Consider the following 14,516-nt stretch of genomic DNA (forward strand, 5'->3'; position numbering starts at 1 on the left):
CAAATTGAGTGCTATTTCCAAATACTTCCTGGACTTTTATACCTAATCCAGAAACTTTGTTTTTTAATATGTTTTTCTTCATTTTAAGTCATCCTCTCAGTCATGAGGACTCAGGAGATGGAGAAAACTTTACGGGACTCCCTCAGGGTCACTGAGCTGGTTCCTTAAAATATGCTATTGCAGCCTCCAAAAGCGTTCAAGGTCTACCAGTTGTCAGGACATGGATTATTCCCTTCACCTTCAAGGCCAGCAGGCCTGCCCGAATACATGGTCCCCAAAATTATGTCTAGTAAGTATGAGCAGAACACTCCCAAGATTGTGGGTTCATCAGCCAACAAATGCCCACTTTGGTGTGCAGAGTACAAAGGACACTAAGAAAGTCAGCTGCTATTCTTTGCTCATTTCAGGACTGGCAGAGATATATGTGCTTTGAGATACCATTATGCTTTAGAAATGGCAAGAGTTTTGCCGAATTGAAAAGAAAAATTGAAAAGCTACATCAATGAGGCACATTTCTTCATACTATCACACAAACTGGGACAAATTTGTAGAGAAAGACAAAGAGTCAGAAATCCAAATGGTGTGCTGTTGAAAGCTCACAAGTGTGTCATTAAAACTTCATCTTTATCTGAGTTCAGCTAATGGCAATGAGCTTTCAAATTACAGGGAGTTTTTTCTCTATATTATAACAAGCTTTTAGAAACTGCTATGCAAAACACATAGTTGTAAAATACTTCAGATTTCCTAATAGAAAAAAAATTCAATGGTGAGGAAGTAAAGGTGAGGGGAGAATATGTGAGCTATCTATTGGCTAATGACTCTGCTTTAAATAAATCATGGCATATCATAAATTCAAGTCTACAATAACAACAAACCTCTTTCAGTGACTCCAAAACTGATATGGGGAGCCAAGGGTTTTACTGGGAATAATCTGGCGCCATCATAGGGATTCAGGGTGAGGCTTAGTGGGTGAAACCTCAGGACCTTTATTCCTGTTGCAGTCAGAGAAACTCAGCTACAATCCTTTATTTCTTTGTTTTTTATTAGAGCACTATAGTTATTCATTCTAGTTGGGTGTATCCTGAAAAAATCATACATGCATGAAATTTGATTAACCTATTTAATGAACTACTCCACTGCTGTGTGTCACCTGAAACAGGGAACTATGTTGTTGAGCTTGATAACTATTCCAAAGTTGGACAGATAAAAAGTCTTCTACACCCAGGCTGAGAAAACTCCTTTCTTGAGTTACCTCTAGCAAAATAAAACTGACAAGAGAAAAGAATGGTAGCATCTTCCTGAGGCATCAAGTGAAGAAGCCCCAGGTGGCCTGCTCACAAAATCACATTTTAAAAATTCATAAGGAATTTGTGTTCTGCTCCATATCACAACTATGTATACTTTTATGCAAGAATAATGTTTAAACCTACTTACTGTTAAGTATTTTTTCTAAGAAGTTTTACCATGTTTATGTTGCCATTTAATATAGTCCTTGGCATATCAAAACAAACCTCAGGGATTAATAGGTTAAGTACATTTTTACAGTTAGAAAGACCTGGATTTGAGATCCAAATATGCCACTGATAATGTATGTTTGGACAAGCAATTTAATTTATGTGTGTGTCTTTCAACTCAAATATTGTCAAATACTATAATTCTAATCTTCAGTGTGGAGGTTGGAGAAATAACATGAATCTGGGCTTACTGCTTCTTTCTTTTCTTTCTTTCTTTCTTTTTTTTTTTTTTTTCTCTTTTGATATAGAGGTGTGAGGATCATGTCCTTTCTTTTTCACATCAGATTCCTTGTAGAAGAAGGAAGACAAAATTTCATCTGAAGGGTGTGTGAGAAAGCAGATGACGAGGAACCACATGTCATTTCTTAGATTATTAAGGGATGAAACTGAGGGATAACTGTGTATTTTCTATTCATAGGTTTTGGACAGCATTTCACAGATTATCTTCATTGTCCTATTATTTAGTTTCCCTGCACAGAGCTCACACATTCAGAAGTAAAAAACAGTTCTACAGAATGTAATAGTGAAAGAGGGAGACCTGAAATATGTGGAAATATGAACATATACAGAGCAAAGACACATTATATAAAACTTGACCTTTGACTTGAAAAACAAACCTCTTCTTAAATAGAAGTCAATACATATATTATTTCCTTCGCCCAATTTTTATGATGATAATCTAATTAAATGAAAATTCTGAGAGATTTATAACATTAATTGCAGTTTAATAAGTGAACATAAAAGGAAAAGCAAATCTCATCTTTTCAAGTTTGCTGTATTGACTCCCATATTGTACTCATTCATTGCTGAATGTCTGGTGAATGTTAACGTTTTCTGAAATTTTAATGCATAATGTTTTCTGAAATTTTAATTCAGGGTTGTTCAGATTCTTACAACAGGATGGTTCATTTAGACTTTGGCTTCTTGCTTAGCACACAGTTTTGATTTCTAAATGCATATTTTAATTAAAAGTTAATATCCTAGTTGACACAGTACACCATCATTAAAAGAAAAAGACAAACACTCTGTTGATACCAAGTGAAGACCTGAAAGAAAACTAAGGGTTTCCCTTTCTTCACCAACAGATATGAGGAAGTCAGTTCATATGGACACAACCACAAAGATCACATAATCAGCAAAGATCTGAAACACTATGAAAGCAAAATATGTAGCATCAATATAATGAATTTTCTTCTGACAGCTGCCATGATTTGATATTTGATTGCTTATTGCTTTTCAGAAGAAATATTTCTGTGCAAATCTTATTTCTGAAATAAAAACAGAAACTCAAATACAGAAACTTGTGCTAGAATCCTTAGTTCAGACTCATATTGATTTGATTTGGATAACTTTTGCTAAAAGCTCCATTGTGGAAGAGGCTGTGTCCACTGGCATTTGTCACTGTTTGTCATCATCAGCATTTAGCACAATATCTGACACAAAGCAGGTGCTTAGTACATATCTTCTTCAATGAAATGTGATAAACCCCAGACCATCAGTAGTCTAACTAATTTCTAAAATATTAAGAACTTTAACAAAAGTTCTTTTAAAAAAATCTATCAAACTTGGTATCTTAAAGATTAATATAAGAATTATGAATACCAAGATATACTCAATCTGGTAGCTTTTGATAGTTGCATTTTGATCCAAGTAACATCAATGACTATATATTTTGAAAAATAATGCTTATTTGAGTATGTTAGCTGACTGAATTTTCCAAAATGGGTATACCGCAAACACATTCCTGCAGTGTATGTGAACATTGTGATCACCCTGGCAATCACATGCACTGGGAAGACAGAAAGGCTATGGAAACACTGAGCCATAGTCACCATGTACGTAAAAAGCACTGTTTCTGGAACAAACAGTGGCAAACCTTTTGTGAAGCCAAAACCACACTTTAGGCTCTGGCCTAAAACAAATCTTTGGAACTTGAATAAATTCCAGGAAGTTCTATTTTCAAGTCTTGCTGCTTAGCAAAGTCATAACAATAGAACAAAGAGAATACAATTTCAGCTAGGTCTAAGAGAACTATAAATGTACATTTAACATGTAGCATTCTTCACTACTTGGATAAAACAAGGAAAAGGAATATTTCTTGGTATTCTAACTATAATCTATTTAAATTTGCTATAATATCCAAAGTCTAATAACAACCTGGGAACTGAATGCACAGTTCATTTTCATCTGCAGAAATTGATCTAGGAATAAACAAGGACATTTATTCTAAATAAAATGTCATAATACTATATGGTATATACTATATAATACATATATACATATATATATACTCTATACTATTCTATCAACTTAGCTAAGAAAGTTTTATCACATTGTCTAAAAGTTTTTAAAGATTTATTCAAGATTCATATTTCAGTTTCATTCTCATGAAAATTAAAACATGGGCAATATGTATGAATACCTTGCGAAATGGCTTGAAGACATCTATAATATCCCCAGTGGAAAAGTTCATCACAAATCCTTGAACAGGTTCTTGGTCCCCAAAGAAAGGCTTACCATTTACCGCAAAGAGCAAACCTGTGACAACATATCTAGTTAGTCTTTCTTTAAAATACAGATTGACTGGCCTTCAAATGTATGCATGGACATTACACAAAGAATACATTTAGGGTTAACGTGGCCCCTACAATTGTCCAAAAAGTTGAAAACAAAATACTAAGAAAATGTTGCCTGCTGTATAACCAGATCAGGGACAAACTAGTTTAAGAACTAAACTTGTAAGAGGAAAACCAGAAATTGGAGGGTCTGCTGTACTTAGGAAGACAACAGAAATCAGGAATACATAGTGATTGACACATACATATACTGACATGTAGATATAGATATCATAGGCATCCTAAGTAGGAATTGGAAAAAGTCAGATTATTTAGGTCAATCATTTTGGATCATTTGAAAAAGGAGTCAGAAAGAAATATGCAAAGAAAGTAAGTGAAGGTACAGTATAAATAGAAGAATAAAATTTAGTTTAGTACTGGGGATAAAACCTAGGGGTGCTTTACCACTGTACTACATTTCCAGCCCTTTTATTATATTTTTAAAATTCGGAGACAAAGTATCCCTAAGTTACCCATGCTGGCCTCAAACTTGCAATCCTCTGGCCTCAGTACCCCCAGTTGCTGGGATTACGGGTGTGCACTTCCATGTCCAGCCAAATAATCTGATTTTAAACAACTCAAATTTGAAAATATGAGATACATATTTTGAACTATGAAAGATATTTTTCACTAAGTGAAATAAATCAGCCCTTTTATGAATACACTTTATAGTAAAATTATATTTCTTAGTATGGTAATGTTCAATTGAAATAATAGAAATAGTAAGGTTTTGGTTAAATAAAGAATCCAGAAGTTTGTACATTATATTTTCAGTGAATTAAAACACATTGAAAAATTCATAGCACTGGGGCTGGGTATGTCTCTAAATGGTAAAGTAGTTATCTAGATGCAGCAGGCTCTGGGTTTGATACCTAGCACCACAAAACAACAAACAGTATGTATAGCCCTAAATCACTATTGAAAATATTTCACCTCTCTTTAAGTATTACAGGAATTTTTTATCATATTGGACTATAAAATAAATTAATACCAACATCAGTTACTGTTGTTGAATATTATACAGATAAGTAAAATGTCTTTTGTTAAGATTTTATTTTTAATCAGACTTTTATTTAACGTCTCATATTTTTCTTCTTATATTTATTTTTGTTCACTATTAACTTGATCACCCTCTTTAAGTGAATGGTCCTGACAATGTAATTTTTTAAATGTGAGGTAAAATGAACCTCACATTTTTTCTATGGTTTTTAACAAAAGATTTTTTCTTCGGTTTATTAATGAAACTCTCTCCTTCATGGGGAAGATAAACTTGCTCCTTATCCAGTTGTCTACTTCATGTCCTAAATAAAATGGGGTGTACTTGGGAAGACAGTAGCTGAATGCACCTTTCATAGTATAAAATACGTAACTATTATAGGGAAGACTATAAAGAGTTAATGCTACTTTAATACAAGTATAGACATATTTTGCAACATATATTTTAAAAATTGTATATAAATTTTATATTTCAAGTTGCTTGGCATTTATTATTTAAGGAAATATGTATTATGCTATGTTGTAATATAAATTATGTCGGTCTTTTAGGTTTAGATACTTTTCAAATTTCTCTTTGAATTTCTTAAAGTCAATAAGATCTAAATGTGAAAAAAGAGCCTACAGAGAGGGAGAAAATCTTTTCCACACACACTTCAGATAGAGCACTAATCTCCAAAATTTATAAAGAACTTACAAAACTTTACACCAAAAATATAAAGAATACAATCAATAAATGGGCCAAGGAACTAGACAGACACTTTACAGAAGATATACAGGTGATTAATAAATATATGAAAAAGTGTTCAATATCTCTAGTAATTAGAGAAATGCAAATTAGAACAACTTAAGATTTCATCTTACTCTAATTAGAATGGCTATTATCAAGAACACAAACAACAATAGATGTTAGTGTGGATGTGGGGAAAAAGGCACACTTTTACATTGTTGGTGGAGTTGCAAATTGGTGCAGCCACTCTGGAAAGCAGTGTGGAGAATCCTCAGAAAACTTGGAATGGACCCACCTTTTGACCCAGTTATCCCACTCCTCAGTTTTAAGTCTAAAGGACTTAAAATTAGCATACTACAGTAACACAGCCACATCAATGTTTATAGCAGCTCAATTCACAATAGCTAGATTGTGGAACAAACCTAGATGCCCTTCAACAGATGAATGGATAAAGAAACTGTGTTATATATATACCATGAAATATTTTTCAGCCATAAAGAAGAATAATATTATGGCATTTGCAGAGAAATGGATGGGATTAGAGAATATCATGCTAAGTGAAATAAGTTAATTCCCAAAAACCAAAGGCTGAATGTTTTCCCTGATAAGTGGATGATGATATATAATGGGGATGGAGGGTGGGGGGTGAGAGAAGAATGGAGGAACTTTAGATTACTTAAAGGGCAATGAGAGGGAGGCGGGGTATGAAAAATGGTGGAATGAGATAGACATCATTACCCTATGTACATGTATGATTACATGAATGGGATGAATCTACACTGTGCACAACCATAGAAATGAAAAGATATACCCCATTTGTGTACAATTAATCAAAATGCAGTCTGTAAAAATAAAAAAACATAAGTAAATAAATAAATAATGGTAAAAAAATAAAAAAATAAAAATTGTATTGGTTATTTTTTCTAGTATTTAGACATAAACCTCACTTATTTTATATATTTATCTTATTTTAAAAATTGGCCACTACTTTTAAAAAAGATATGAAACAAATGTTTTGAATGCTGATTTTATCAGACATATACCATTTGTTGATGATGTATGAAGACAATATTAGTCATGTAATAACTAGAGTAGATGATCATAGTTAAGGAAAAATGAAAATCAATGTTTGGGAACATTTAAAACCCAATATAAATAGTTGTTAAATCATTTCAAGTTCTTCAGTATTTCAGTACAAGGATTAGTGGCACTTGAGTTGAAAATGATCTATTTACATTGCACTAACAATTTTAGGACACATTAAGATATGATATAGAAAGAATCTTTAGCCTCTCAATAAGAAACATATTTATTTTAAAAAACAGGTAAAGGCAAATACTTTTTAAGGGTAGAGTACAGCATAATAAAACATACATAAAAAAGATGAAATACCTGGTATATAGGAAATGGCAAACACATTTCTTCCAAAAGATGCATGCTTAATCTCTCTCACAAATTCTTTGGTGTCAGTTTTAAAACACTGGATCCGACCATTTTCCCTGTCTGCCACACATAACTGGCCCAAATGAGGCACAAGGGCCAAGCTGTGAGGAACACTGAACTGGCCTGGTTTAGGACTGCTCCCTGAAGACGCTGTGGAACAAAGGAAAGCCTCATATACACAATCTGTAAAATTATTCAAAGTCTAACTCTATAGTTTTGCAATTTTCCAAATTTGTGATAGGAAACATTAGACATCTGAAAATAGAAAAAAATGAGGTGGTTTAAAAGTTTATTCCATAATATCCCTTTTCTACAAACACATTGTAGCTTTTCTCTCCACTTGATAAAGCTTTTTTATGGAAACATTCTTTCTCATAACACGTGTGTGTGTGTGTGTGTGTGTGTGTGTGTGTGTGTGTGTGTGTGTGATGAAGTCAAATGGATGCATTTAGTGGCCCTGTTTTCTTCACTGTAGGGGAGAATTACATCCTAAAAAATGTGAGAAGTGTTTAATGTCCGGTTCCTAGTGATACTGGCTAAATACTACAATTAGAAAGGAAGAGTCTTTTTGGGTACCTTCTCCCCACTGTGTGATGAACTTTCCAGTTGGTGACAACTGCACAATCCGGCTGTTGCAGTAACCGTCGGACACATAGATGGCTCCAGTGCCTGGATCTACAGCCACATCAGTGGGCTGGCAGAAGTGATTTTGGTCGCTTCCTGGTTGCATGCTCCTTCCCAAGACTAAGAGAGGGCCTTCATTACTGTTTGGATTCAGTTTGAATACCTTTTAAAACATGAGCGAAAGCTTTACCTACTTTTATGATTATTATTGACACACACCTAAATAACTAAGACCATTTGCACAAGCAATTAGAGAATTAGCTCCCACAGAATTACTTAAAAGGAGGTACTTTTTATGATTGAATAGGACCCTAAAAAAACCTAATCTGATTCCTTCATTTCAGAAATAGGCCTATTGAGATGAAGTAATTTGCTCAAGGCCATCCAGTAAATAAAGAGTGAATAGAAACCAGTATGTGGAAAGGCTATTCTGCCCCCACTGTGCTTCTTTCTTCTCTTTCCTTAGTTAACATTACAAGGATCTCCAGATAATACAACAGCAATAAAGGCTTACTGATGAATGTTGAAGCTCATTGAGAGAACAACTTAATGACTCATAATGAAACCCTCTGAGTTCTAGTCTCTCCCCCATTCCCGCCCGCCCGAATTTTCCCACTTTTTTTGCAACATATATCAAACTTATCTTCTGGGGTGAGACCTTAAGCCATTCTGTAATTGAAATATAACTTCTCCAAAAAAGGACAAAATGTTTAATTTTTTATTGGTAAATATGTATTTACTAGAGACCTTGCCTCAATTTATAGAAGATAAGGGTGGTAAAACACAAATGACAGAAATAAGAATAAGAAATAGAAATAAAACTCAAGGATAGAGGAAATAAAATCAAACATAGAAAGCCAAGGGCCCACGAAGTTGTTCTAATGTAGCTCTACAACTGCCCTAAGCAGTCTTCCAACCCAAAAGGGAAGAGTATCTTGATAATATACATATTACCTTTTCCTTGCATAAAGGTAAGGAAAGAAAAAAATTTCTACGTGAACTGATATGGACTGAATATGTGTGCCTCCCAAATTCAAATATTAAAATCCTAAGCCTCCATGTGATGATATTAGGAAATGGGTCCTTTGGAAAGCAATTAGGTCAAAAGGGTGAAGCCCTGGTGAACAGGACTAATGCCCTTGCTAGAAGAGACAAAGGAGCTTGCTTTCACTCTCCCTTTCCACTATGTAAGGATACAATGATAAACTGGCAGTCTGCAACCCAGAAGAGGACCCCACCAGAGCCTGATCATGCTTTCACCCTGATCTCAGACTTTCAGACTGCAGATCTGTGAGAAATATATTTCTGTTGTTCCTAAGGCACTAAATCTATGGTATTCTGTAATAGCAAGCCAAACTGAGTAGGACATGGTTGTTCCATTTCTTGTTATAAAGTTTTTTTTTTTTTTTTTTTTTTTTTAATTTTTACAGACTGCATTTTGATTCATTGTACACAAATGGGATATGACTTTTCATTTCTATGGTTATAAAGTTATTGAGTCACAGAAAAAGACTTAGATTGAACTTCAGAGTCTTTCCAAAACTTAACCCTGCTATCTTCTGTTTGAATACCACTCAATGGAGAGATTACCTGATGGAGAGCCACATCTGTGACCCAGTAATTTCCATCTTTGTCTATACTCAAGCCATGTGGCAAGTAAAACCTGCAAAATAAAAATTAGTCTCAATTATATATTCATTCCCTAAGTATACATGAGAGTAGTTTGTTTCTAATTAATCCTTCTAATTAATCCATTAAAGCTATATACATTTATAAGCTAATAAATGTATACTTAATCATTATAGAAAATGGATTGTTAAATGCACATAATAACAGACCTCCTTGTGACAAAGCTTAAGCAGCATTTAATCAATCACATGAAAATCTATATACTTAAAAACTATAAATATTATACAGTATGTTATATTAAAGTAAACACAACATCAAATTAAAAACAAGTTTTAAGACAATAAATATTAACATTTTAGAAATATGTATAAAAATTGTCTAAAGAAATATTAACAGATTTTCATAGAATGAACAGTTAAAATATACTGCAAAAATATGTTAATATGAATTAGTAAAAATATAACTCTAAAGTTTTTAAGAGTGCCCAAAACAATAAAATACAAAGAAAACAACTTTCAGAAGGACCGTGATCATCCAGAGAAGTGGTGAGCTAGAAAACCATGTGAGAAGATTAATCTATTTAGTTAATCAATCTGGGTGACTTGAGTAAGAACTACACATGAATGTGAACAGAGGTCTGCAGGTTTAAGGAGTGTGGACAGAGTTAATCAAAAAAGGGATAACGTGATGGTGGTTCTGGTCAAAGGACATCTGACAATCTACAGGCCTTATCTGTCAGCTTCTAGCCTCCTGGTGTGGGCACCAGTTTCCAGCTCCACCCTGGTCCATGCCTTCATGGGTCAAGATGGTAACACTCTGATCTCAACTAATTAACTGAACCAGAACACTGTTTTGGCTATAGGAAGTGAGGGTCATGATGTGCTTTCAACACCAACACCCTACTGCTGGCCAAGTTGATTTAGCAGCAGTTGTTCCACCTTCCCTCTTAATTTTTTTCTGGGCTGAGGATGCCTCTGATTAATGGATACAGCTCCAAACAGACAGGTTCCAACACAGAGAGTGGTAGAGCTGCTATTAGAATCTGGCCTCTGAGTCATCATCTGAGAATACTGTAGAAATTTCTGGATCTCATCATTACCATCTCCTCAAGCAGCTGCATTCAAAGCAGTTGCTTGCTGTCTTTTAAAGAGCTGGACTTCCCTGTGCCTAAGCAGATGGAGTCCAGTATAGTTCCTGAAGCTGCCAGGTTACAATGGTTGAGGAGATTCTAAGCAGGTGTCCCTTTCTTTCAATGACCATGAATATCAGCCAAAATTTTTTGGCTGCCAAATGCCATCTAGGAATAAGACCAAATAATGAGTGCATTCAGAGCCAAATTATACATGCATGCTAAGGAAAGCTAAAAATGATATTTGTTTAGTCTTCACATTTAGATGAGAATAGAGATGCTTTTTTTTTCTTATCACTGATTACTTGATGCATTTAGTATGTAAATTTTCTGCTGAAGGATATTCTTTTACCATCAAATCTAGCTGACCAGCAACTCATTTCTTTAACCATGTATATCAGTGACTTTAATCTGTTTTTTTTAAGTTTCAAATATACACATTACCATTGTATATATTTATGACATACAATATGACATAATGACATATGTGTATAATGTAAAACAATTAGTCAGGGGTAGTGATGCACTCCTGCAATCTCAACTGCTCAGGAGTTTGAGGTAGGAGGATCACAAATTCAAGGCCAGACTGTGTAACTTAGATCCTGTTTCAAAACAAAAAATAAGAAGGACTGGGGATATAACTCAGTGGTACAGTGCCGCTGGGTTCAATATCCAATACCAAATAAGAATAATAATAATATGCCATGATTACATAAAGCTAATTAACATATCCATCACCTCAAATACTTTTTGTGGCAACTATTTGAAATTCCCTCATCAATTTTGAAATGGGCAAAGGACTTGAATACAGATTTCTCAAAAGAAGAATTTTAGGAAGCTTCTCAGTTGATTCCAATAATCAATCAAGGTTTAGAACCACCAATTTAGAAAATGAAAGGTGGAATGGACCAATTAGGCTACTACTTTCTTAAGGGCAGCTGTACAAGGGCACTTTTTCAAGATCCAATGGTAAATTTTCTACACTGAATATAGTACAAGCATTAATAACAACATATGCCATTTAACTCACAGATTTTTTCCACTAGAATGGAGTACTTCAGCATTATTTGGATCTATGACAAGAATGGTGTCTTCTTCAATTGGTCCAAGTCCTCTTTGTTGGTAAACAAACATGCTGTCAAAAGAGCTAAACAAAATAAATTAGAATGGAAATAAACAACCAGAAACTCAAGTGAACTTGAGAAATGCAGACCATTCACTTGAGATTCTCAGGAGACCCAAAGGGATGCAACTGACTTCATTCTTGGTCTCCTGTGTTATGATATATATACCTTTAGCTACTTAGGGCGCTCAATGGAGCTGTGGCGTTGGCTTTGCAGGGAAAATGCAGTCTCAGATCCTGTATACCTGAATCTGTACTTTTACGAGACCCTGGCAGAGTTTAAGAAACACTCATCTAGAACTGTTAAAATAACTAAATTTTTAAAAAGCTGTCCAAAGTTTATAACTCAATAGTCTTTCAAATTTCAAAACAAAGTGTAACTTATTTTCTTTTTCTGTAATGATAATAGCAGGAGGGAGGTGATAAAAATGTGTTATGGTGCTTGCTATAGGTACATGTGGACATATTACAAGGACATAAACAGAATATTAAAAAATGTTTAAATCCAAAATTTATTCTTAAAAATACACTTAATAACAGAAACCTTTCTATATAACACAACAGATTTACTATAGAATAATTAATTTAAAAACTTAAGATGAATGTATCAATTTCTGCTTTTTAAGTCAGCACCTTCTGTGTTATAAAATTTATGAACATACATGTCCATATATATATGTTTTAAGTTTATATTTGTATCTAAATTGCTGGTAATATATTTTCTTCAATTGACAATTGTCATCAACATTGTATTTATTTCAATGCCTGTTTGAGAAATTATAGTGGTTTGTCCTTATTCTTGAGGGAAACCTTCTGAGACTCGAATGGATGACTGAAACCAAAGATAATACCAAGCCCTATATTTATTATGCTTTTCCCTATACATACATAACTATGATAAAATTTTTATAAATTAGTCACAGTGAAAGATTAACAAAAGTAATTAACAATAAAATAAAATATAATAATATATTGCAATAAAATTGCCAAAATAACCACTGTTTGGTTTGGATGTGAGTTGTCCCCAAAAGCTCATGTATGACACAATACAGACATTTAGAGGAACATGATTGAGTTATGAGAGCCTTGACCCAATTCGTGAATTAATCCAGTGATGGGATTAATTGATAACTGAAGGTAGGTAGGGTGTGGCTGGAGAAGGTGGGTCCCTGGGGGATAGCCTTTGGGGTATATATTTATATCTGGCAAGAGGCATCTCTCTATTTCTGATCATCATGTGAGCCACTTCCCTCTGCCATGCTCTTCCACCATGATGTTCAGCCTCACCTTGAGTCCCAAGGAATGAAGCTGGCTGTCTGTGGACTAAGACCTCTGAAACTGTGAGCCCCCAAATAAACTTTTCTTCCTCTAAAGTTCTTGTTGGGTCTTTAAGTCACAGCAGCAAAAAAAAAAAAAAAAAAAAAAAAAAAAAAAAAGCTGACTAAAACAACTACTCTTGAGCTCTTGAGCTTTAGGGCCATTATTAAGTAAGAGAAGGGTTAGGTTAACACAAGCACAGTGACCTTCATGGTCGGCCTGATAACCAAGACATCTACTAAGTGACTATTGACAGGTAACAGATCTACATAGGTATGATGTAGAGAGGGATGATTCACATTCTGGGTAGGACAGAGGGACAGCTTATCAGGCTCCTCAGAATACTATGTAATTAAAATTTATTAATTGTTTATTTCTGGAATTTTCTATATAATATTTTTGGATCATGGTTGACTATAAGTAACTAAATACATGAAAAATAAAACAACAAATAAGAGAGAACAACTGTATAAGTCCATGGGACAAATGACAAAAGTCTTTTAATCTAAGCTTATGTAATATGAAGGTAAATGTATGAAACACCAAGAGAACAACTTATATTTTTAAAACAAAGTATTGTATCATCACATAGACATGTTTATAAATGTGTGTGTGTGTATATATATATATATATATATTTCAGCCAGAGGAAGTCAATGAATGATTAATAAATATTTCTGTAAAATAGAAATTCCATTATAGTATTGAAAAATGCTGTGGAAAAAATTATTAATATTTTGTAGTTCCACCAGATAAATAAAAGAACAATCTGAATAACACTGAATATCTACTGAGATATATTTGCAATTTGGGAAGGTGACAGATGGCTCACGTGTCATATATCCATTGATTAGCTAGTTGATATTTTTATAGAACTTAAGTGGAGTCCCTGTAGAACAAAAATTTTGCATATTACTTTCCTTTGCCATTAAAAATATTCATCACATCATTATCTGAGCTTCTTGACTGTTACAGCCTTTTGTGTATCTTATTCCTGAAAGATAATAAGTCCCTGAAGTAGTTCTTATTAATGATGCATTCAATTGAACACAAAATATTGATTCAGCTTTGTCAACCTAAAACTTAAGTAAAACTGTTTACATATGCTATTATGTGCAGTTAAAACCACATAGCAGTATCTAAAAAATACATAAATTAATGAAATGGAAGTAGCATCAGTAACAAAACAGATATAAGATGTTCATGGGATCATTATAACATTGAAATGTGTAATTTTGTTTTAGATGTATAAGAATATACAAGATATTATTAAATCATAGGAAACTGGCAAAGAGCAAACATGCAGTCACTCATGGTTGATATTGTGAAAATAAATTTATCTTGTAATCTGAAGGTATTTGCAATATGAATTTTTTACTTAAAACATCATAATTATTCA

General features: G+C 33.7%; 1 protein-coding gene across 13 annotated transcripts in view; it reads right to left on the reverse strand.

Moving 5' to 3' along the window:
• PAM (peptidylglycine alpha-amidating monooxygenase) overlaps nt 1–14,516 on the reverse strand; it is a 290,803-nt gene that overhangs the window by 13,159 nt on the left and 263,128 nt on the right. For all 13 annotated transcript variants that reach the window (XM_079145860.1, XM_079145857.1, XM_079145866.1 and 10 more), the window contains 5 exons: nt 11,708–11,824; nt 9,510–9,582; nt 7,872–8,082; nt 7,245–7,445; nt 3,937–4,052 (listed from right to left, as the gene is read on the reverse strand). In XM_079145860.1, coding sequence (XP_079001986.1) covers nt 3,937–4,052; nt 7,245–7,445; nt 7,872–8,082; nt 9,510–9,582; nt 11,708–11,824 — 718 coding nt within the window. The remainder of the gene's footprint in view (nt 1–3,936; nt 4,053–7,244; nt 7,446–7,871; nt 8,083–9,509; nt 9,583–11,707; nt 11,825–14,516) is intronic.

The sequence above is a fragment of the Sciurus vulgaris genome, assembly GCF_902686455.1.
Source record: "Sciurus vulgaris genome assembly, chromosome: 6".
Lineage (NCBI taxonomy): Eukaryota > Metazoa > Chordata > Mammalia > Rodentia > Sciuridae > Sciurus > Sciurus vulgaris.